Source organism: Amblyomma americanum, chromosome 7 (genome assembly GCF_052857255.1).
Source record: "Amblyomma americanum isolate KBUSLIRL-KWMA chromosome 7, ASM5285725v1, whole genome shotgun sequence".
NCBI classification, from domain to species: domain Eukaryota; kingdom Metazoa; phylum Arthropoda; class Arachnida; order Ixodida; family Ixodidae; genus Amblyomma; species Amblyomma americanum.
In genome coordinates this window covers 152270020-152293375 of record NC_135503.1, presented here as the reverse complement: position 1 = coordinate 152293375, position 23356 = coordinate 152270020, and the positions used below count along the sequence as shown (strand labels likewise).

Here is a 23356-nt window from a genome sequence, read left to right as displayed (position 1 = left end):
AGGAACAATCGTCTGTTCTGGGAGGTTCTCGATTTTTCTTTCGCCCCGTCGACGCAGAGCGCGAGAACGAAGAGGAGAGGGCGACTCCTATAGAGCGGGTGAAGTTACGTGCCCTCTGTCGCCTCCGAGTCATCTTTTTCTACTTCTTTCTGGAAAGTTCGGTGGCCAGTCTGACCTACTTTTTCCGTCGAGCGCGTGCAGCCACTAGGCAGGAATGGGCCCTGGAGACAGGCCTTTGTGTCCAGCTCTCCAACTTCCCCCTTCACTATTCCACAACCCTAGCCTGAACAGCGAACAATCCATGCCCCACGGCACGCGGACAAAAGCACATGTGGCGTCTTCTTTCCTTTTCTGCCGAGACTCTGCCATCAGACTCATCAGCTATCGGACTCATCCTCCCCCGCCCAAGTAAATTACCATCAAGGTAAAGAAAAGTAGAATGGGAGGCACTGTTGGGCACTGCAGCACATACTTTTTATGAGAAGGACAGAGGTGGAACTATTTGAGAGGTGGAGGGTGGCGTGGCGGTGACGAGGGGCAAGGGAGATTTAGCTCCCCATCCCACATTACATGTTTTAGGTGTTTCCCCCTTGTCCTTCCTCTCCAGACAGCACTGGACAGACGGACTGACAGGAAACCACGAAAACTCTTCCAACCAAAAGCACCTCGCTTCGTAAGAAAGAGGGCCCCGCCGGGGTGGCGGGGGATTCCTGTTTTTGCAGTGCGACATTGCAAGCTCTCGCCAAATGATCAGGCTAAACGCATGCTGTTACTTTAGGGGGGTGGGCACGTGTCTGCTCGTTCTGGTTTTCTCGCTTCGTACATGTCGCTCAAAGTTCCGTTGCCCATGGTTCCATATACTAAGTAAGTTAGAATCAATGGGCCCCTTTCTCCGACTGTCCGAGGTGAAGCCCTGAGGTGCAGCCCCTTAGCCCCCCTTTAATCCAGCACTGTTGGCATGGTGTTGGGGAATTGAGAAACTTTGTAACAGCAAAGAAGTCGTTACATCGAGGTTCACTACATCCAGGTTTAACTGTACACGTCCAATAAACTATATGTTACCGCTAGATTTTTAATCAGTCATTTTTTGCACCCCACGATGTCTTAAAAAGTTAAAATTAAAATGTCCTCGAAGCCGTAGCAATGACATTTCTTTTGCAGGTTGATTTTATGGCCACACTGGCGGTGTTTCTATGCAGACAAAAAGCAAAATTGCCTGTTTTGAAGTGTACTATATATTTGAACACCCAATATGTCCCAAACCCTTACGCTCTTCCTCTATGGCATTTTTCGTAGTGCAGAGATGTGTTTTCGGGAGGCAAAGGCAGACAATCAAGGGTTATCTTGCGACAGACAGCTGCCCGTCGAGCCACTGAATGAACGTCCCTCTCCAGCAGATCTTATGGGACTTCAAATGTGCAGTCATGGGCAGTTACACAAAACCAAGTAGGTAGGTGCGGAGCGGATGGCTTGTGCCTGCTCATAGCTGAAACAGCCTAAGCCAGCGGTGCTGCGTACTTTAGTTAGTGAACACACTCGTTCAAATGAGTCGTGTGTTAGGCATTACAATGCTCAACTAAGAACTTCGCTGCAGTGCAGCCTGCTGCTAGATTTTGCCCTTTTACTTTTATACTTCTTCCTTTGCATCGTCAACGCAGCTATCCGAATTTACCTGGACATCGCACTGTGAGTGACGCTGACTAAATTCAGTATACAAATTCAATAGGGGGGCTTTTTGGGCTTCCTGGTACTGCATAGCTTGAAAACACTGGAGCGCAACCAAAGTCGAGGACGAAAAAAAAACAACAAACGAACACCACGAGTGCTAACTTCCAACAAACTTTATACTCAAGCAGCATATTTATACGCCAGGAAAAACACGTACTCAGTTTTGCACAACATTAACACATTTGTAAAAAAGTGATCTCTTTATAACTGAGAAAGATGGAAGGCATGCTAACACAGGTGCGACCTGAACTATTAATCTTCTCAGCTTCAATGATTTCTCATGTTAACCTATCTCTGCTTTTTGCTACGACAACACGTTTATCCAGAAATGCTTTGCATGTTTTTCTCTCGCACGAAAGAATATGTTCAACGAGCTTCCCTCCTTTCCTGTTTCTTTTTTTGTTGCAAGCATGATCCATAAGGCGCTCATTGAAGCACCTTCCTGTCTGCCCTAAATATTTGTTCCGACCCGTTCATCACAAGCTACGTATGGTTTCTGGTGCTTAACTGTGCATTCACGTGGCTTGCTGTAAGTTTTTCCAAGTTTGCATAAGGTAGCATGTTTTTTAGGGGCCGAGAACACCACGGTTGTATTTGCCCTTTGACCTATTCTTTTCAGGTTGTAAGAAATCTTGTGTAGATAAGGCAGTAAAACAAGGTGCCTCCTCTGTCGAGACCCGGACGAGGGTGACATTGATTGTCGGGTTTGAGCTTCTTGAGAATCTTTTCCACAACAGATACTTGTACATGTGCGGAGTAACCACCTTAAGTCAGCCTCTTGGACTGCTCTTGAAAATTTTCAGTCATCATATGCGTACACTTTCAGAGAGCATTCTGAAAACAAAGATTGACAATGGCTCTTTTTACAAGTTTTCGAGTGTGAGGAGTGATATGGCAGCACAGGTTTATTACTTTGCGGCTGGTAGGCCCAGCAAACGTGACCCGCATGAAAGGTGAAGCTAATGTCTAAAAGCCTGATGGAGTTATGTATGGGCACTTGACTTGTTAAAACAATCTGTCATAGTGGTTAGAATGCTATGAGCCTTCGACTCTAGTGAGCCGCAGACGCAATTAACAATGATTAAAAAACATCTACAAATTATCTGCCACTCATTCTGTGTCAACAAAAAACTAGTACTAGTGGTTTATTAATAAACCACTGAAGAGATTTTAGCGCTGGGATTCCTTCATTTCCAAGATGTTCCAGGTAACAGACGGAAAAAAAATTTCAAAAATCAGCACTGCTTGCAAATTTTTTCATGTGAGGAAAATGCAACTATAGTCATACCTCATTAATCGTTATTAATGCTCCGAGTCCAGTAAGCGTTCGATGCTCGTTCACAGCTGCATTCAAGATGGCTGTCATTCTTTGCGCCGAAGAAACAATTTGCGTGCCGGGCCGCAAGTCCGCCGCTTCGGGACGGATGATGCAGGTGTGACGGCTTCAGCGAGGCAAAATAAATCAGCTGTTTGCGAAGTGCGGGATTTCGTGGGACGACGACATGCTGTGGTTGCTAGTGAAGTGTGGGGTTTCGCTGGACGACATGTTAGAACGATGTGCTGTGGGATAGCAGCAGTGATGACAACGGCAAAAATGTAAACGAGCAGTTGAGTGACCAATACATTTTCATTGTGGAATGTGCCCATGGACACGCCCTTATTTTTTTTCCTGACATGCGATATGGGGAGGAGGGGGTGGTGTCTACTGACAGTCGTGTAAATACTGTAATTTGCACACCCTCAATTTGTTACTCGGTTATATAAAAAAACATTTACTCGCATACTTTATGCTCCCATGCATGTATGCATGAAGGTGCATGCAAAGCAGGCTTGGGAAGATCAGTGTGGCCGCGTTGCCGTGTGCGGCTGAGAAAGGTGCAAGTGGTGAGGGGATGAACTGCACACCGTTAACTCGACTTGCTTGCGCTGACTATCGCTCCCCTGGACAAACAGTTGCGAAAGCAATCTTCCAGAACCTCCAGCTCATGCCTGAATCCGAAACTACCAAACCATTCACTGTTTGGTTTGGTTTATGGGTGTTTAACGTCACAAAGCGACTCAGGCTATGAGGGACGGCGTAGTGAGAGGCTCCAGCAATTTTGACCTCCTGGAATTCTATAACGTGCACCGACATCGTGGCCAGGATCGAATTCGCGTCTTTCAGGTCAGCAGTCGAGCGCCATAACCACTGAGCCACTGCGGCGGTCCATTCACTGTTTAGTTTGCCGCTAGTCAGGTGGGCTGCATGTGGTGGCGCCGTTTTATTGCCTTTTTTCTCCCTTCGACTCTGACTGCTGGCTATGCAATTGTATCGTTGCGCATTTATTGTGCTAAGCTGCGCAACCGTCGTCATGCCATCCCGCAGGGAACTACCGTATTTACTCACATAATGCTCGCACCCCCCACATTGCCTATCAAAAATTGGAAAATTTTTTTTCCCCCGCATAATCATCACACCCCCAAAATTACTGCCGCGAGCCGTCTGCTTGTCGTAGCGATCGCCATCTATTGACTGCGGCCACAACTAACTGCCATGGTCGGGCGCGCGTGCTACAAAACGGCGGTACTGTGCTATCATCCGCTGCCACCGCCGCTACCGCTCATCCACTCACCACCGCTAGGCAATTTTGCGAAGGTGTCTCCAGCTCTCCGGTGTCTCGTAGGCCTCGTTTGCCTTGTTTGCGTGTTGCACCGTGCTCTTTGTGCCGCTTCGCCATGGGACACTATGCAAGCTACACAGCTGCTTTTAAGCTAAAGGCTATTGAGTATGCGTTGGAACATGGCAACCGCACCGCCAGCAGACACTTCGGCGTCAACGAGTTTTGCGTCTGGTATTGGAGACGGCAGCACGACGAACTCAAGACGACTGGTAAGACGCGCCGGGCCTTCCGTGGACCGAAGACTGGCAAATTTCCTGCCGTCGAATCCTCTTTACTGGAATATATCAAGGCTCGACGAGCGGATGGGTGTGCTGTGTCGATTGATTTGATACGGAACCAGGCGCTCGTAATCGCAAGAAAGGAGGGCATCCCAGTGCAAGACTTCCGCGCTAGTAACGGGTGGGCCACACGATTTATGCAGCGCAATGGACTCTCGTTCAGGAGGCGAACGACACTTTGCCAGCGCCTGCCCGCAGCCTATGAAGAGAAAATAGTGGACTTCCATCGATTCATTATCAGGATCCGGCAGGAGAAAAACTTCTTGCTCTCCCAGATAGGGAACGCGGACCAAACTCCGCTGAATTTCGATATGCCCAGCAGCAGGACAGTCGAACAGATAGGTACTCGGACTGTGCACGTCAGCACTACAGGTGCCGAAAAACAGAGGTGCACGGTCATGCTAGGCGTGACGGCGGACAGGTGGAAGCTCCCACCATACGTCATTTTCAAGTGGAAGACCCTCCCGAAAGGAAAGCTCCCCCCTGGTATACACGTGTGCGTCCAAGAAAAGGGGTGGATGACCGCGGACCTTATGGTGGACTGGGTGAAGACTGTGTGGGGGCGGCGACCCGGAGCGCTTCTTTTTCAATCACTCCTCGTGCTTGATAGCTTTCGGGGCCATCTTCAAGAGTCGGTTCGGGCGAAGTTCAAGGAACTGAGCACGGACCTGGCTGTTATACCAGGCAGCCTCACATCAATGCTACAGCCTCTTGACATATCTTTGAACAAGCCATTTAAAGATAACGTCCAGAGGCTGTACGCAGAATGGATGGCCGAAGGTGAACATGCTCTGACACCGGGCGGTAAGATCAAAAGACCGTCCGTGGAGCTGCTGTGCAGCTGGGTACCAGAGGCATGGGGGATGATTGATGTAAACATGGTGGCCAGAAGCTTCAAGAAAACAGGAATTTCGAACGCCCTGGATGCGACCGAGGACCACCTGGTGTGGGACGACGAAGAAGCATCAGAAGGTGAAGAAACCATCGATTCCAGTGTCGACACGGACTCTGATGAAGAGTAGAATTGCCTGCAGGACGTACGCAACGCGAGTAGTGATGGGGAGGTTGCGCATGGCAAATAAAGTGCTTTAGCAGCTTGAGCTTACGTTCACCCTATACTTTCATAACGAAGGTAAGTTACGCTTGAAAGTAATGTTTTCATTATATTTACAATTGCGGACCTGACAATCCTGATCTTGCACCCATTCATCTTTGCATTTAACACTCCGAAACATTTGCTTGAAAATTTTCCCCACATAATTATCACACCCCCAAACTTCGCGTTGATTTTCAGGGAAAAAAAAGTGCGAGGATTACGTAAGTAAATACGGTACATACCATATTGACACGATTGTTAGTTGACTCCCCCAAATCACAATTCCGAAAAAAAAAAAAAACTTCAAGGTTGTTTAAGCTCGGTCTTGAATAGCTGAATGCAACAGCATTATCCAGCGGCCGCCGTTTATCGCCAGCTGCTATCGGCTGCCGCGCGGAAATGTCCGTGGGCACATTCCAAAATGAAAATGTATTAGTCACTGGACTACTCATCCCCACTTGCGCCATCGTCCTCACTAGCACTGCCATCGTGATCGCTGCTGCGGTCCCACACCTTGTCGTTTTGACGTCGTCGTCCAGCAAAATCCCGCACTTTGCAAACAGCCACATCATGACATCGCATGGAACAGCTGAAAATTTTCCTCGCTGCAGCTGCCACACCTGTACCACCCGCTGCGACCGTCGAACTTCCGGCCCGCCGAGCAGCTGTTCGTTTCTTCAGTCTAAAGAATGGCAGCCATCTCGAATGTAGCCATGAACGAGCGCCGGTCGCTTGACGGACCTGAAGCACAAATGACGACTGACGAAGTACTACATTAAAAATTTGTGAAATGCGGCCGGCAGTAGTCAAATGCGTCACAGCCAAAGAGAAACTACGCGTGAATGGCGTCGGCTCTTCCGTCGGCTACTGACACTCCCCGGCACCGCTGCCATTCCGAGTGGGGCTGCCGCCTCGATTGGAACAGTGGACCGTCCATCAACTATCTACGCTCCCTTGAGCTCCCGAGCGCACATTTGAAAGTAAAAAGAAAACTTGTTGGACGCTTGAGCTTCCCAAAGAACACGATGGTGTTATCGGGCCGCCACCGCTTATCAGCAACCGCAGTCAGCCGCCACGTGTGGGGAGTGTAGGGTGCCAGTTTGCTGCTTATCGATAGCCACCATCGGCCGCCACCGGCACGTGTGGGGAGGGGATGCCAGTTTTGTGCGCTGACATAGCAGCTGCTCAACGCCAGCATAAAGAGCGATGCAACGGAGCTGCACAGCAAAAATGCAACCACCGCTGTAGCATGGTCAATATCTCGTTTATCTCGACTTTACTTATAGTGCGATGTTTCCATTTCGGTTGTAAGTCGACGCCCCCCACTTTGGATTTACGAATTTTTAAAAACAGGTCAACTTACAATCGTGTAAATACGGTACCATGGGACGGGGTAGGAGGGGGTATTTTTGGCCAGCGAGGAATGCTAGTTGGGGGGGTCGATGTATAGGCGGCAATAGCATGTGGTATACAGTTGCCAACTGATTTTTCGGACTCGAAGGGACCCGAAAAATGGTCCGAGTAATCGAACAGTCCGAAAAATCCATGAGGTACAAAAAAATCACTTTATTGAGATGAAATCGGCTTAAAAATGTCACTGATTTTACCTTGCGGAAAATTTCTCTTGCTGGTGACGATTTGCGCCTGTATTTGTGCCAAGGTTGTGCTTTCACTGTACACGCTAGACAGCAAGATCACCGCATTTAGTTGGAATACTTCCCACGCTTCTTTGACGGACCCGGCGGAGCCATGTTGTCCACAATCCGACTGTGAACCACACCGCTCGTTAAACACACGCAAAAATAAGGCACTTTTCTTTCAAAGCGGCGGAACCGCCGGACGGAATCACAAAACGGCGAACAGATGCAACTTCGTGAAGACTGAGCGCCACTTGGTCAGAAAAACCCAAGTGACGAAACGGCGAATGGCGAACGTATGAGACCCTCCGCAGTGGCTCAGTGGTTAGGGCGCTCGGCTACTGGTCCAGAGTACCCGGGTTGGAACCCGACTGCGGTGACCGCGTTTCGATGGAGGCGAAACACAAAGGCGCCCGTGTGCTGTGCGATGTCAGTGCACGTTAAAGATCCCCAGGTGGTCGAAATTATTCCGGAGCCCTCTATTACGGCACCTCTTTTTTTTCCTTTCTTCTCTCAGTCCTTCATTTATCCTTTACTACTGAGATGTTAGATAGGTCCTGCACAATTTCCTTCCCAACAACCAATTTTCAATGTATGGGACAAGCGATAACTGCCCGCGGCTAGGGTGGCTAGACTTACCGCGGCAACGCGGCGACAATAGCAAGCTGGCGGCGATGGCAATCCGGCTGCCACCTCGAAGTGTCAGAGATCGCAGGGACCTCTACTGGCAACAATGAGGCACCGAAAGTGTGTCAAGCCAAGCCAACTGCAGCATAAATCCACCTCAATCCAAGATGGCGCCTTTTGCGCCGGCGAAAAGCCGATAAGATGGCGGATTTTTGCCCGCACGCGACTGAAATTAGTCTGAAAAATCGAACTTTCGGACTTTTTAAGTCCGAAATATCCGTTGCAAATATATATGCGCTTCTATGGGGTGACTGACGGTGCCTCATCGAGGTCTGAAATATCCTACAAGTCCGAATTATTGGAGTCCGAATTACCCGTCGGCTACTGTATATTGCACGTTATAACCTTTGTACTGTTTTTTAGGACATAATTGCAAAATTTTCGCATAGTTTGCACACCCCCTTTTTGAACCCATAAGTTAAAGAAAAAAGTGCGCAAATTACATGAGTGAATACAGTAAGCATTAGCGGCGGAGAGATGACTAGAAGATCGGATTCCTGATAACACAAAACGAAGTGAGCTAGAGTTTAGGCTCATTCGACCTTTGTTCAGTTTACATAAGCGCTGAGTAATTTTCTTTCTCAGCCAACACTAAGGCCCCATTTCATCCATGTCACTGCAAGAATGCTTAGTGTACCTCTCAACATAATAATGAATCAAAAGCTGTACACAGCCCCCCTATATACAGGACCAGGTCCAGCCTAGGCTCGCAACTTAAAGCATGGGCCTGGCCCAGGACTGGCGAAACAGCACGTTTCATGGCCCAACCTGGAACAGGGCTTTTGGGCCAGCCTGTGCAGTGCTCTACACCCCATTTAACCTTACCCTAACACATGGAGTGCTTGGCTTCACTCGTACTCAGCAGACCACCAAGAAGCCCTGGAGGTGCAAGCATTACACGTTTCACCAAGCACAGATACTAACTGGCCTCAAATAGAGGTGCTATTCTTCACCTCACAGCATGTCAAGTAGACAACCTTAGGGCGGCGAAGGCATGCTCCCTACATGCAAACCTGACAGACAAAGTCATTACCTCAACACAGGGCATGCGTCCCGAGAAACTGGCAGCCGTGTAGCCGTACGTCACGTTGGCGATCAGCTTGAGGCTGAGCTGCTGCGCTTCCAGTACTCGCCGCAATGCCTGCACCAAGAAGCAAACACCACAGCAGTCGTTGTGCTACACCCCAGTCACTTCCAGCAAGCACACTTTGCCCCACTAAGGGACACTTCTGTGAGTGCAGGTGTAGGTCCTTATACAGAGTTCGACATCAATGACACATAGTAAAGCAAATGCACGCGAGTATTTTCACCATGAAATGTTTCTTAGGTGGCCTCTTACTGCAGTAAAAGCGTGGTAATTCGAACCACCAGTGTGGTCCCGGCCAACACCAATGGAAGTCTATTGCGTAGGATGCTTGCTAACTCAGACACTAAGATTCTCGCACCGGTGAATTCGAACGTGCACCTCAAGGGAGGCTGCATCAAGGCAGCATAATTGCCAACTGCAGCCTGTACGGCAACAAGGCTTGAAACCATATTTACGGACCTCGGCGACTTAAATGTGTCAGTGGGACTTACCAAAAAGGGATAACAAACTGCTCAGGATACGTAAAACATATATCAAGCCAGTAATTTTTACCTTAATACTAGGGATGTGTGAATATTCAAATTTTCTAATATGAATCAAATACAAATATGAAGAAATATTGCTTCGAATATCGAACTGAATATCTGTTCAGTACAAGCAAATATTTCAGAATATGATAAACAAGCAAATGTCCTCGCCCTTATTATTTTCAAAATAGTGTACGGTCTTTGCAACTGAAATAAACAAAACTACACTGACTCAGCACAGTATAAAAAAGCATGATGCGCAGAGAAATGTAACTGCACTAGAACCCCACTATATTGTTTTATGGTTTTACGGGGGTTTAACGTCCAAAAGCGAGACCCAGGCTATGAGAGACGCCGTAGTGAAGGGCTCCGGAAATTTCGACCACCTGGGGTTCTTTAACGTGCACTGACATCGCACAGTACACGGGTCTCTAGAATTTCGCCTCCATCGAAATTCGACCGCCGCGGCCGAGATCGAACCCGCGTCTTTCGGGCCAGCAGCCGAGCGCCATAACCACTCAGTCACCACAGCGGCTTAAAAGAACCCCACTATAGTAAACGCAGTTATAGTAAAAACTCGGATATAGTAAAGTGAAGCTGCTGTCCCATTTTGCCTTCTATAGGTGACCATACATTCTTTTGCGGTTATAGTAGATTTTTTTCCGATGAAAGAGATATAGTGTAGAGCGTCTGGCTGTGGCGACGTACTTCTCGCGGAACTATGACATTGCGGTTCGCCACCAAGCTCTAGAGTTCCGAACTATTCGAAGACCTTGAAGCCATGAGGCAAAGTGCACGGCATGCACGGAAAAAGTAAAGCTGGCTATGAATGTAAAAGGAAGGCAGTGCGGGTCGCTGAGAAAGGAAAGCCAGTAAAAGTGCAGTCAGGAGTAGACAAGAGAAGAAAACGGCACGCGTTCGTAGCACGGCGGCGCGAAGCACGGGGAACGGTGGCAAGACGCACAGGCGTGGTGGAACTGCATAAGTGGTTTTGCCGCACTTACTGCGTCACGCGCGTTTTTAACAACTGCCGCTCAAATGACGCTGAGGCCACGGAAGAAGATGCCGTCATCATGCAAAGATTTGGTTTTTACATAGCCGCGTTGTATTCACGTAAATGCGGTAACTCCACAATGTGCAAACAGTCGAAAACATGTGATAACTGAAAATAAATAACACATAACGGGACGATAAGAGCAGGATGTCAGGTACTTCTGAGTGTTTCTTTTATAAACCAACCCTTCGTGCTTAGTGAGCAGCTAGAGAGCATAGTTACAGCCACGCCATCACCAACAACTGATATAGTTAAGACCCTGATATGGTAAAGATTTCTGCTGGTGCGAGCTACTTTCCTATAGAGGGGTTCTACTGTACTAGATTAGATAGTGTAACAGTATCCAACTTCTAATGTGGTCATGCAAAACGAAATCCATAAAATGACAAAATTGGCAACAAAAAATAACATGATGGCTAGTAAAGTCACTTTAATTTGGTGTTCAAGGGACCGGAAGAAATGCCCGGGTTACCCGAAGGTCGATTTATAAAATACCCCACCCCCCTCTAAAAAGAGCTCCGAAAATGCGGCAAAGCGCTAAGAGGCGGCTCCATCCTGCAAACACTTAAAAGCCCGTGACAAGTGCCAAGTTTCGGCGTGCTGGAAGAACAACGCAAACATAAGCGAGGGGGGAACGAACATTGGCATCAGAACAGCGAGACTGCTTCTAAAAAAGAAAAAGAAATGATGAGTGATGCACCGGCTGGTGTCCGAAAGCGGCACGGTGCTGGAAGTGCATTACCGGTGAGTGCGCGTGCCACGGGTGGGTGGCACAGATTGCCACAGTTGAGCGGCAAAACTCAGAAACCAAAACTATGTGGCCAGGCTACTTTTTGGCCTCGTGACAGGGGCCCTTCGACTGTTGTCACGCCGGCCAGTACGCACATTTAAGAGGTGTGCGGATTGCAATGCACCATGCAACAGGCAGGATTTTTATACGATAGTTGGCCTGCTGTGACCCTCGACTCGCCCCTTCGGGAGCCACATGCAAAGTTCTACAAGTGGGCTTTTCCTCATACCATAGTTGACCAAAATGAGATTGCGGACCTCACGCTAAAAGAGTTATGAAGGAGAAAAGACGAATGCCATGGGCGTGGCCATTAACATATCATGAAGGGGTTCACGTTGCAGCCATCTTGTTCGCAGTATATGTGACATGTGGGGAAACCCGCTTGTGTAATTTCATACCAGGTCAAGCCTAGCAGCATCTAAATCGATCAGTCCACGCGATAAAAGGGAATCTAACCTTTGTATTATTTTCCTGGAACATTAAAATCGATCGTCAGGTAATTTGCCCACATATGACATGATAATTTGCCTTAAGGGTATGAAATGATACGTTTAGTGGGTTAATGTCCATATAACCAGAATTGGTCATTCTCTACTTAACATTCATAGTTGGCAGCAAGTATTCATACCACTATCAGCGCAGTGGCACAGCGGTTAAGAGATGCGCCACTGCACTAACAGGTGGCTGTTGGTAAGGAATGCGCAACCCACGTTGTTCTAGCAACCACCTGTCGAGCAGCTGGCGTGATGCTCCTCCCACAACGTGCTTGGGTTGCTAGGCAACAGCACAAGATCGTATGTATGTATGGTGACAAGACTCTTGGTTTGGTCTAGATGAGCGTATGAGTGCTTTCACACTAATACTGAACATGGTAGCACCTGCTACCACTCCGTTTCAAAGGAGACGCTCCTAACATCCGTCTATCCATCCAAGCTAGGAACCGCTGATAGGTACCGCTGATAGAACAGAATTGCGCCATGTGATGGACCCCATTCATGGGTCCCTCCCATCTCCCATACAAAGAATGAGTTATGGGCTTCCCTGTGGCTTCTCACCTTGTCTGTGCATCGGGACATGGCTTGCTTCACCATGAGTCGAGTGCCAAGTACTTCGTCCAGCATCCTGCACAAGGGGAAGCATTATGCCGCAGGAGAAACAAAAAAAGAGAGGCAAGCACACATACACAAAGCAGCATCGCCAACTGCCCTGTGCTGAAGCCACCCTGAAGGAAACACCATTCTGGTAAACAAAGCAGTACACAAATGTGGTTCCAGCATACATGAAAGAACACTCTGCTAGTGCTAATGCCCATCGTTCTTTAATACTCGTAATATTCGTAAATTCTTGAATACAGGCACAGACCGATGATTAATGTGATATCATTAGAGCTGCTCTCACACCAGAACCCTACAGATGTCCCAGATGAAATTCAGTGATTGGCCGGAAGAGGTCACGTCATTGTGTGACATCATCACAACCTGCCCAGATGGGCCGCCTGGATTTATACATCACACAACCTTGTGATGTCATCATAAACTGCCCACCGTGGCAGGGGGCAATTAAATTAATGATCGGTCGAGAGAGGTCACCTGACCTTGTGACATCATCACAACCTACCCACCAGGTTGTGAGCAACTGAGTTTCTAGACAGCAACCTAGACAGAGAATTGAAATCAAGTTAGAAAAGAATGTGATATGTGCAAATGTTGGTATCGTCACAGCACAGTGGATGCCTGCTACTGCAGTTAGCAGTCCGAATATGGGAGTTGATGGACTGAAAATTGCAAAGAAACTAATGCAAACACAGAAGCTGCAACAGAAGCTGCAACAAATGTGAAATATTATGATATCACATTCCACTCTTGACCTAAGTGCCCCCATAATTTATTTGGACTCGGCAGTACTCAAAAAATGATCCGAATAACCGAAAAATCACAAACTTCACTGTTTCCTGCATTCCATTTGGAAGAGTTAATATTAGGAATGAGCGAATAGTTATCTTGCTCAAAGCGAAGCGAATATTTTTGAATCGAACCGAATAGTTTGTGACTCAGAATATAATGTATATTGCCAATTATAAGTCAACGTTGTTTTTTTTTTTTTAAAAAAATGACTTTCAGAAGTTTGGGGGTCAACTTAAATTCAGAGTTGACCTATACGAGAAGTCATAAATTCGACCTATGTGCGGTGTAAAAAGTAGAGTTTTGGCTAAGCAGTGAGTAATATCATGTGCGCTCCAAGCATAATTCCGTTAAAGTCGTTGGACATGATACGAAAGCGGGCTGCTTAAAAAACAGGAATTTATCTAAAGATATGCCCCAAATTTTGTTTTCATATGACAGAAGTGTTTTGTAGACGAATCACGGGCAATCCACGCAAAAACTGGCAATGCTGTGCTTCAGATCTAATCCAATCCAATCCCAAACCACATGACCGGTCGCATGCTCTCAGAAGCGTCTTTGTCTTCGCGTGTTTTTTTCATCCCTTGTTGCCATTTCTGCGTTTTGCTTCATTGGTGCCGGACACCTCAAGCCAGATCGTCGACTGTCAGTGGTAAGCGTGATTTGTGTGCCCGACAGACCCCCAACATGCCGCCGCAAGCTCGTCAACAATACAGTGCGCGGTTTTCAAGCGACAAGTGAGGATATCCTCTATGCAGAATCAGAAAACAACGTCGCAGCAGGGCGGAAGTTTGACATGTCTGAAAAGTGCCTGAGGGATTGGAGGAAGCAAACAAGTAAAATGTTTGCATGCGCTGCTACACGGTGTTCCTTTTGTGGACCGAAGTCCGTATGATACCCTGCCGTTGAAGGTGTGGTTCGAGACTGGGTTCACGACCACAGAAGCAAGAGCCTGAGTACTTGCTACAGTGACATTGAAGCGAAGGCACATGCTGTTATGGTGGGGATGTGCATCCCGCACACCAACTTCAAAGTGTCCAAGAAATGGGTGACAAATTTTACGAGGTGGAATGGCCTAAGCCTAAGGAAATGCACAACCGTATGTCAGAAGTTACCCGAAGCATACGAAGAGAAAAAGGGCACGTTTTTGCTCTACATGAATGACCTGAGAGCAAAACATCCCTTTTTGCTTGGTCAAATCAGCAACGCCGACCAGATTCCAGTCTAGTTTGACATGCCTAGTAGAAGAAAAGTGTCCGCGAAAAGGGAGCACCAGGTTCGCCTGCTGACCAAGGGAAACACGCAAAACCGCTTTACGATGATGTGCTGTATGGCCCATAGGCACAAGTTGCCACTCCTTCTCCTGTTCAAGAGAAAAACGATCCCGGTGAAGGAAAAGTTTCGGCCAAGGTTATTGTGCGGGTGAACGAAAAGGGTTTTTTTAACGATGAAGCTGTCTTCGAGTGGTTTCGTCTATTATGGTGCAGGCATCCCGGTGCATTGCTGAAGCCCCGCAGCATGCTCATCCTGGACTATTTCCGAGGCCACATCTCCGACAAAGCGAAGAAAGCAGTAGCAGACGCTGGATGTGACTTGGACATTATTCTGAGTGCAGTGGCATCTAAACTTCAGCCGCTAGATGTGGCGCTGAATAAGCTATTCAAAGACCGCATCAGCGAGTTCTACAATGATGGCTCCAGCAGGAAAACCCGAAGACACCAAATGGGCAGCTGAAGTGTACTTCTCTGAGCCAAGTGGCACAGTGGGTAAACGACGCTTGGTATGGACTGCCAACCAACATGGTCTCTAGGGTGTTTTCCACATTAGGCATCTCATCACTACTTACGACACTCAGCAGCAGCAGTGGCTCACATGAACGTGACTACAGTCAAACCCCGTTACAATGAACACCACATTAACGAACATTTCAGATTAACGAACTTTTAAGAAATCCCATGCCGACTGCTTATAGTTTCAATGTAAAAATATTTCACTACTAAGAACTTCAGAATAACGAACATTTCAGAATAACAATCGTTATTTAATTTCCGCGTCATCTTAACAACACCTCAGTACTACGAACTCATATCCCGAAATGCGAGGATTCTTAGATTTCAGTGTATCCGTCACGGCAGTCGGAGCTCTAAGCTAGCAGACAACGCAGCGCGAAGAGCGGGTGCCTTGCAACTTGCTTCCCGCAAAAACATGAGATGGCGCGGGAGGGGAAAGATGCGGGCGGGGACTTTTTTTTTTCCTTCTCCGTTGCGGAGGCAACTACACACCAGGTTTTGTGAGTGGAGAGGCGGGGAGCATGGGCTTGTAAAACCTGAGATGGTGCAGCAGAAGGAAAAAAAAAAGTAGTAATTAACGCTGAAGTGGTCCTTTTCTTTTTTTTCCTGTTGCGGAGGCGACGACACATCACGTTTTTCTTGCTTGTTTTCTCAGTTGTTCGCGTGCTGTCACCCGTATCAGGCCTGCCCATCTTGTTTTTCTTCTGGTCATATTATTGTGTTAGAAGTGCGTGCCGGCATTAGCGTTGCCATGAGCTCAACAACTATAACCACGGCGAAGAAGCGAAAGCAGTTTTCTTTGAGCGAGAAAGTAGACATTCTTCGCGAGATAGAAGACGGGAAGAAACAATCCGTCGTGGTTAAAGAACATGGAGTGGTGTGGTCGACGATCGCCACGATTCTCAAAGATAAAGAGAAAATCTTTAAGCACCAGCAAGAATCTCGGCTTACCACATCAAGGAAGCGACTGCGGCTCGGCGATTTCCAGAATATTGACGCAGCAGTGCTGACTTGGTTTAAAGACGTGAGAGCACAGAATGTGCCCGTGTCAGGCCCAATGCTGCAGGAGAAGGCGCGGCAGTTCGCTGCAATTCTTGAGGTTACTGGCTTCGAAGCGTCTGATGACTGGCTCCACCGTTTTCGCCAACGAAACGGCGTAACCTGGCAGTCTGTGTCTGGCGAGGAGAAGGCAGCAGATGAAGCAGCAGCAGCCACATGGAGGGAGGAAAGCTTCCACGAAATGGTCAAGCCTTACGCAGCAGCTCATGTTTTTAATGCAGACGAGACGGCCTGCTTTTATCAGCTGCTCCCGGACAAGGCAATGCATTTTAAAGGAGAACAGTGCAGAGGAGGCAAAAAGTCGAAGCTTCACGTCACCGTGCTGTATTGCTGCAATGCAGATGGCACTGAAAAGTTGAAGCCTCTGGTGATCGGGAGGTTTTCGAAGCCGCGCTGCATGAAAAATGTAGTGTCGCTGCCGTGCCAGTATAGGGCGAATCAGCGTGCCTGGATGACCCGCGAGCTCTTTTCCAAGTGGCTGCTGACGGTAAACGAAAAGATGAGGAAGGAGGGGCGGCACATTTTGATGATTGTGGACAATTGCTCGGCGCACATTGTCAACATACGGCTCACGAATGTGCGTCTCAGAGTATCTGCCGCCGAACTGCACATCAGTACTTCAGCCACTGGACCAAGGAATAATAAGGAGCGTGAAGTTGCACTTCTGGAAGTGCCTTGTTCAGCGGCTGCTCATCAACCTGCGCCTGCAGTGCTCGACAGCCATCAACGTCCGAACGCCTGCGGAAATGCTGACAGGCACATGGTGGAGCATCACGTCCACCACCATCCAAAAATGCTGGAAGAAGGCTGGCCTGACGATCACAGATGGCCAACCACAAACCGATGAACCGGCAGCGGAGGACAGTTCGAGCGAGCTTTGGAGCGAGGTGGCCGAGCAGCTAGCTGTCGATCCTTCAGTCACATTTCACGACTATGTCCAGTGTGACGAGGCGACGTGGACCTCAGCGGAACTTACCACTGATGACATACTGCAGAGCGTCCATGGCACAGCGACTCAAGATGAGGAATGCAGCGACGACATGGACGATGACATTACGGCAGCACCCGAAGACCGAGACGAGTCCGTGTCGGCCACAGATGCATTGGACTGCTTGTGAAAACTCCGCATATTTATAGCCGAAAGCGGCACAGCGACCAAAGGCGTGCATAAGAATGCGGACGGTCTGGAATTGTTCGTGCTGCAGAGTCTGGGCTGCACCTGTCAGAAGACGATGATGGACTATTTCAAATAAATGTGCCTTGTCTGACGATCACGTGTGCATTGTGTGAGAAACGAGTTCAAGGAGGTACCGTTTCAAAGGTAGGATGTTTGCATTACTGAAATGCTATTGTTATGGCTAATTTTGGGGCTTTCACTATAACGACCTTTCAGAATAATGAACATTTTCCCGCGGTCCCCTGAAGTTCGTTATACCTAGATTTCACTGTACATCCTTCTCGTGAGCGACGACGAATCGTAAGAGTTTCGTGTATGAATAAATGTCTCTGAATGACTCGCTGTTCTGAAGAACTTATTGGCGAGCTATGGCCGCATTGAAATTTAGTACCGACCTATAGTCGGGGTCAAACTTTTTTTTTTGCTAAGAAGGTTTAGCGAGTTGGGGGGTTATAAGAAGGTTATAATCGGAGTCGACTTATAATTGGCAATATACGGCTATATTAAAAGAAAAAGAGACAATTCATTAGGGCTCAATAGCGTATGCCAGAAGATAAGGCTCACAGAATTCACTAAGGCAACAGAAATAAAAAATGAAGAAAAAAATACAAATAAAGGCTTTCAAACTTGTGTTAGGTAATATTCAAACAGCAGCAAGCCAAAGTGCTTTAAGCACCCTGGTCTCAAAGCCCCTACCATGCAATTCTTTAAATGCTGCTGATTTTAAACATAAAAGTTGCCGAGAGATTTTTCAAACACTGAAATTTTGGGCGCACCCATCTCACGCTGCAATTTCCTCGACCTCCTTCGCATGGCATATGGTCATGTGGCCTCACTGCGCACAGACCACGCGTTCATACCTCTGCCGGAGGAAGCTATGGCCCAAATCGCCCGTTACGCATTGAGTGCATTAAGCCAAGAAATTTCAGTGAAAGCACTGCTCACAAGCAAGGAGTGGCATGCCACCATACACTAATCAGAGGACGCAATACCCGTGACTTCTGGGTACCAGCCTCACAATGTTGCGCATTGCGCTTCTCGGCTTTCTCATTGCGGTACCGACAATTACTGGCGTTTCAACTTTCACCTAATCTCAAATGTCAAAGGGTGTAGACAATAAGGTATTGCCTGCTTCGAAGTTGGTCTCCAGCAACACTGCAACTACGAAAGCGCCCTATTCGCCTTTTGGGCCTTCAGTGCAACGGGCGCAACGCTGTTCCCACCGTGGAGTGTTCGCTTTTGCGTCTGGGCTTTGTCCCATCATGTGCCATCGAAAGCAGAGTTCCTGGAGGAGGCCGCCACACCGTTTGGATGCATGCCAACGTCCAGAGCGGTGTGATCATGCGAAAGTGTCAGAACGTATGCAAGAACATTGACTGCTTCACACAGCAGCTGATGTTCTTCAATTCTCGAACTTTTTATACTTCCACAACAGTCACGGTTTTCGAATATTGTTATTTGTTTTGAAGCCTGAATCAACTACCACATATTCGCCTCAGTATCCGAAACGTTCAAATATTTGCACAACCCAGGATAATATTGTACTTCACTTCACTTCACTTCACTTTATTCACCTTAAAGACCCCCTTCAGGGGGTATAACATAAGGGGTGGGTTAATATGTTGATCAACAAGTACAAGTCATTTCTTTGAAATAATTGCTTAGCGTATCTGAAAATGCAGACAGGTGTGTGATGGCAGCGATATCGGTGGGGAGGCCATTCCAGTCCACAACAGTTCGGGGAAAAAATGAACCTGAAAAAGTTGCAGTACGCGACACAGGGTGGGCGATCTGAAACGGATGGGCAGTGCGGTGAGATATGCGGTTCGGATGAGTAATGTAGGGTGGTTGATTTAGAGAACTATGGAAAAACTTGTGGAGCAAATAGAGGCTGGCAATGCGGCGGCGGTCTGCGAGGCTTTCAAGAGCGGAATTCTTCTTCAGAGCTGAAACGCTGGTGGTATATGAATATGCAGAGTGAATGAAACGAATGGCGCGGTTCTGAACTGATTCGAGTGCATTTGTTAGGTATGCATGGTGTGGGCTCCAGATGGGGCTGGCATACTCAAGTTTGGGTCTGATGAGGGTTTTATAAGCCAGAAGCTTCACGTGTTGCGGCGCATGACGAAGATGACGTTTCATGAATCCTAGAGATCTGTTAGCAGATGATATGATTGTGGTAATGTGTGTTCGCCAAGAAAGATCGCTGCAGAGGGTGACACCAAGATACCTAAACGATTGGACGCTTTCTATAAACGAGTTAGCAACTGCATAGGAAAAAATAAGAGGGTTGTGTTGTCGATGAAAGGAAATGAGTTTGCATTTGTTAGCATTTAGCGTCATTAGCCAGAGGTCACACCATTTATGGACGCTGTTAAGGTCGTTTTGAAGGGCCATTTGATCAGAAATGTTAGTGACAGTGCGATAGATTACGCAGTCATCAGCGAAGATACGAATTTTACATGACACATGTGAAGCTAGATCATTAATATATATTAGAAACAAGAGTGGGCCGAGCACAGATCCCTGAGGGACGCCAGATTTAACAGGGGGAGCGCTTGAGCGGTGGTTGTTAATAGAAACGAACTGAGATCGGTTAGCAAGAAATTCTTTAATCCATTGCAGGATATTAGGGTGTAAATTTAATATTAGGCTGTACTACTGTATTTGAGCCAGAGTAATGCTTTCATGGCAGCCACCTCACACCATGGATACCAGACTGTGCTACGTAGCCACAGGTCATGGTGCGCATGCACTACATTGCATTCCCCTGTGCTTCTTTACGCGAACAACGGGAAATGAGAATGAAGTTTGTTACCTTAGGCAATGATGGCTGTGAAGACTGAGAGGGAATTCATGAGAAGAAGCAAAAGCCTCCGAAAGCACCCCCCCCCCCCCCCCCCCCCCCCCCCCACCCACAGCCCCTGTGCCACCGCCATCATCTACATCAGTGCAGAAGCTGCTGCTGCCCAGTTTTCAACGTGATTGCGGGCCCTGGCTCATGCCCTCTTCTTTGTGGGCCACCAAGATGGCAATAAACTATCCAAACCAGACGGCTAGTTGTGACAGCGATGACCGCTCGCGCCTATGCTAGGTCGAAAAAGCAATCCGTCTGGTACGAAATGATCTCCACAGTACTGTTGGCACCTACTCTAGTCTGAAAAATCAAACTTTTAGGCTACAGATTGTCCAAAATATCAGTCATGACTCATGAATATGTACAGGTGCATGACGGTGTCTCAACAAAATTTGAAATGTTGTGTAAGTCTGAATTATTGCAGTCTGAAAAATCATTCGACTACTGTATCAATTTCCCCAATCGAACATTTTCGATTCATATTCAAAATTTCGAATACTTGCACATTCCCTAAAAAACAGAGATGCCAAGAGAGAGAGAGAGAGAGAAAAAAAAGGGTTCTCACTGTGGCAGCAGGCCCTTGCGAATCGAGGGACGTACAAAGGCCACGCCAGCCGGAGACACTGTGATGTGGTCACGCAGGCTCTGCAAGGAACAAGCAGTGCCATCCATCAGCACCCGCCACTGACCTCTTTAGAGCAAATGGCCCTTGGATGGTCTAAGTCCTCCCTTGGTTTTTAGGAAAGAAAAGGCACTTTATCAGTGGATCCATCCCTCCAGAACAGGAACACTGACTAAAAGCTTCTGATGCAAGCTATTTTTCTTAGTTTCTTTTTTCTCAATAAGCAGTTCAGGTGCCCACATAGAAAGTGAGCAAGTTGTGTGCTTTTCCTTACCTGGAGAGGGTTTAGACTGGAAACTAGACCGTCTTATTTGCTTCGTGCATGCAGGCCCAGGCCACCTTAAACTTGACACTTCAGAAACGAGTCCTTCAACCAGTGGAGATTTCCAGGATCAACAAGACAAGGCTTACTAACGCGATGCAGTTCACATCTCAGACACAATGCAACCTTGCAATGCCAAGAAAAGACAAACGGTAATGAGGTGCTGAAATATAAACTGGCTTCGTACCAACTGCCGGTTTATTTCAACAGACATTATGGCTCTGTCAACATCAAGTGTACTCAAAGAAGCTGCCCCTAATTGAAATTTTGCACGATTCAGATTTTCAGTCTGTGGAAGGCAAAACCAGGTCACACATCAAGACTAAAGAAGTAGACAGGTGTAGGCTGCCGTGCAAATCCCCATGTACCATGTGCTCTTGGATAATTTTCAATATGTGTATGCTAAGTTACAGAAGAATAACAGAGCTTGAAAGTGCCTTTGCACGCAGCCATACTTAAAATAAACGGTTTCCTATCGGCACAGGCGACTTGACTGCAAACACTGCAAACAAGATCGTCAGCCTGGCTACGCCCACTGCAGGACGAAGGCCTTCCCCTTATCTCTCCCATTAATCCTATCCTGTGCCAACTGCGGCCACCTTATCCAGGCAAACTCTTTTACCTCATCCGCCTACCTAACTTACTAGCACTCCCTGCTATGCTTGCCTTCTCTTGGAATTCAGTCCGTTACCCTTAACAACCATTGGTTATCTTGCCTTCACATTACGTGCCCTGCTCAAGCCAATTTCTTCTTTTTGATTTTGACTAGCTGCCATTAACCTGTGTTTGTTCCCTCACCCACTCTGTCCTCTTTTGTCCCTTAACATTACACCTGTCATTTTCCTTTCCAAAGCTTGCTGCATTGTCCTCAAATGAAGTTGAACCCTTTTTGTTAGGCTCCACGTTTCTGCCCCGTAGGTGAGTCAGCTAAATAGTGCCAGAGATCCATTTGCTCTTTCACGGCCACAGGCCTACCCCAGCAGCTGCTTGACTGTCCCACGGGACAATAGCTTATACTTGTGTGCACGCAAGTGTTGGGCACCTCCTTAGATACACTATTTATTTATTATTTTATTTATTTCAGAGGTACTGCCAGCCTTCGCAGAAGGCCTTTGGCAGGAGTGAGCATACATGGTGAAGAAAGTACAAAAAAGCGCTACAAGATATGATAATGATAACAGTGGTGTCATCCGCCTGCTTGAGCAGATTAACACCGAGTAGAAAAGAAAAAAGAAAAAATAAGAAAGAAAAATGCTTTGTACAAGCTCGCGCTGTTCAGGCATATAGAAACAACACTGGCACATAACACAAGAACACTGGCATCAATAGCACGCTTTAGTAAATAAACACTAACGGTAGACATACGCTGATCCATCAGCAATGACAATAATCACAACCACAAAGCAATATCAATAGCGGGAACCAAAAACGCTTAGGTTGAGTTAACTTATGCAGTTCAATTTTGATAAGAAAGATTCGACAGTCGGGCATTCCACAGCGTCACAAGGCAAAGCGTTCCACTGACGGACGGTTCTCGGAAAAAAGGAATTTTGAAAGGCATCTGTTCGGCACATATATTCTTTTAATTTTTTGGAATAGTTTGATCGTGTACATCGCCGTATAACATGTTCGATATAAATGCTACTATCTGTACCTAGCTTACTATTGTAGAGTAGATGCATGTATTTCATTCGTTCAAAATACCGTCGCAATTGTAATGGTTCTAAATTAGCTTTTTCCACAAGTGCAGTTGCTGAGGTACGCCAACTATATGAGTTATAGATGAATCGAGCTGCCTTTTTTTGGATGCTTTCGAGTTTGGCAATGTTTAATTGAGTGCACGGATCCCAGACTACAAAAGCGTATTCAAGAACGGGTCTGGTAAAAGTTTTGAAGGCAAGGAGTTTTATCTCTTGTGTAGAATTGCGCAGGGTTCTGCTCATGTAACCTAGTTTCTGCATAGCCTTTTTTGTAATGTATGAAACATAACATTACTCTCTCTCAGAGGAAGATTTTGCGAAGGGGGGGGGGGGGGTATTTTAGACATCATCATTATCATCAGCCCGACTGCACCTACGGCAGGG

General features: G+C 47.2%; 1 protein-coding gene across 1 annotated transcript in view; it reads right to left on the bottom strand.

The window, feature by feature from the left end:
* Nucleotides 1-23356, bottom strand: part of PolZ1 (DNA polymerase zeta catalytic subunit) — a 241817-nt gene that overhangs the window by 36096 nt on the left and 182365 nt on the right. The window contains exons 23-25 of the mRNA XM_077629530.1: nucleotides 20894-20973; nucleotides 12600-12666; nucleotides 9120-9227 (exon numbers count right to left, since the gene is read on the bottom strand). Of these exons, the coding sequence (XP_077485656.1) occupies nucleotides 9120-9227; nucleotides 12600-12666; nucleotides 20894-20973 (255 nt within the window). The remainder of the gene's footprint in view (nucleotides 1-9119; nucleotides 9228-12599; nucleotides 12667-20893; nucleotides 20974-23356) is intronic.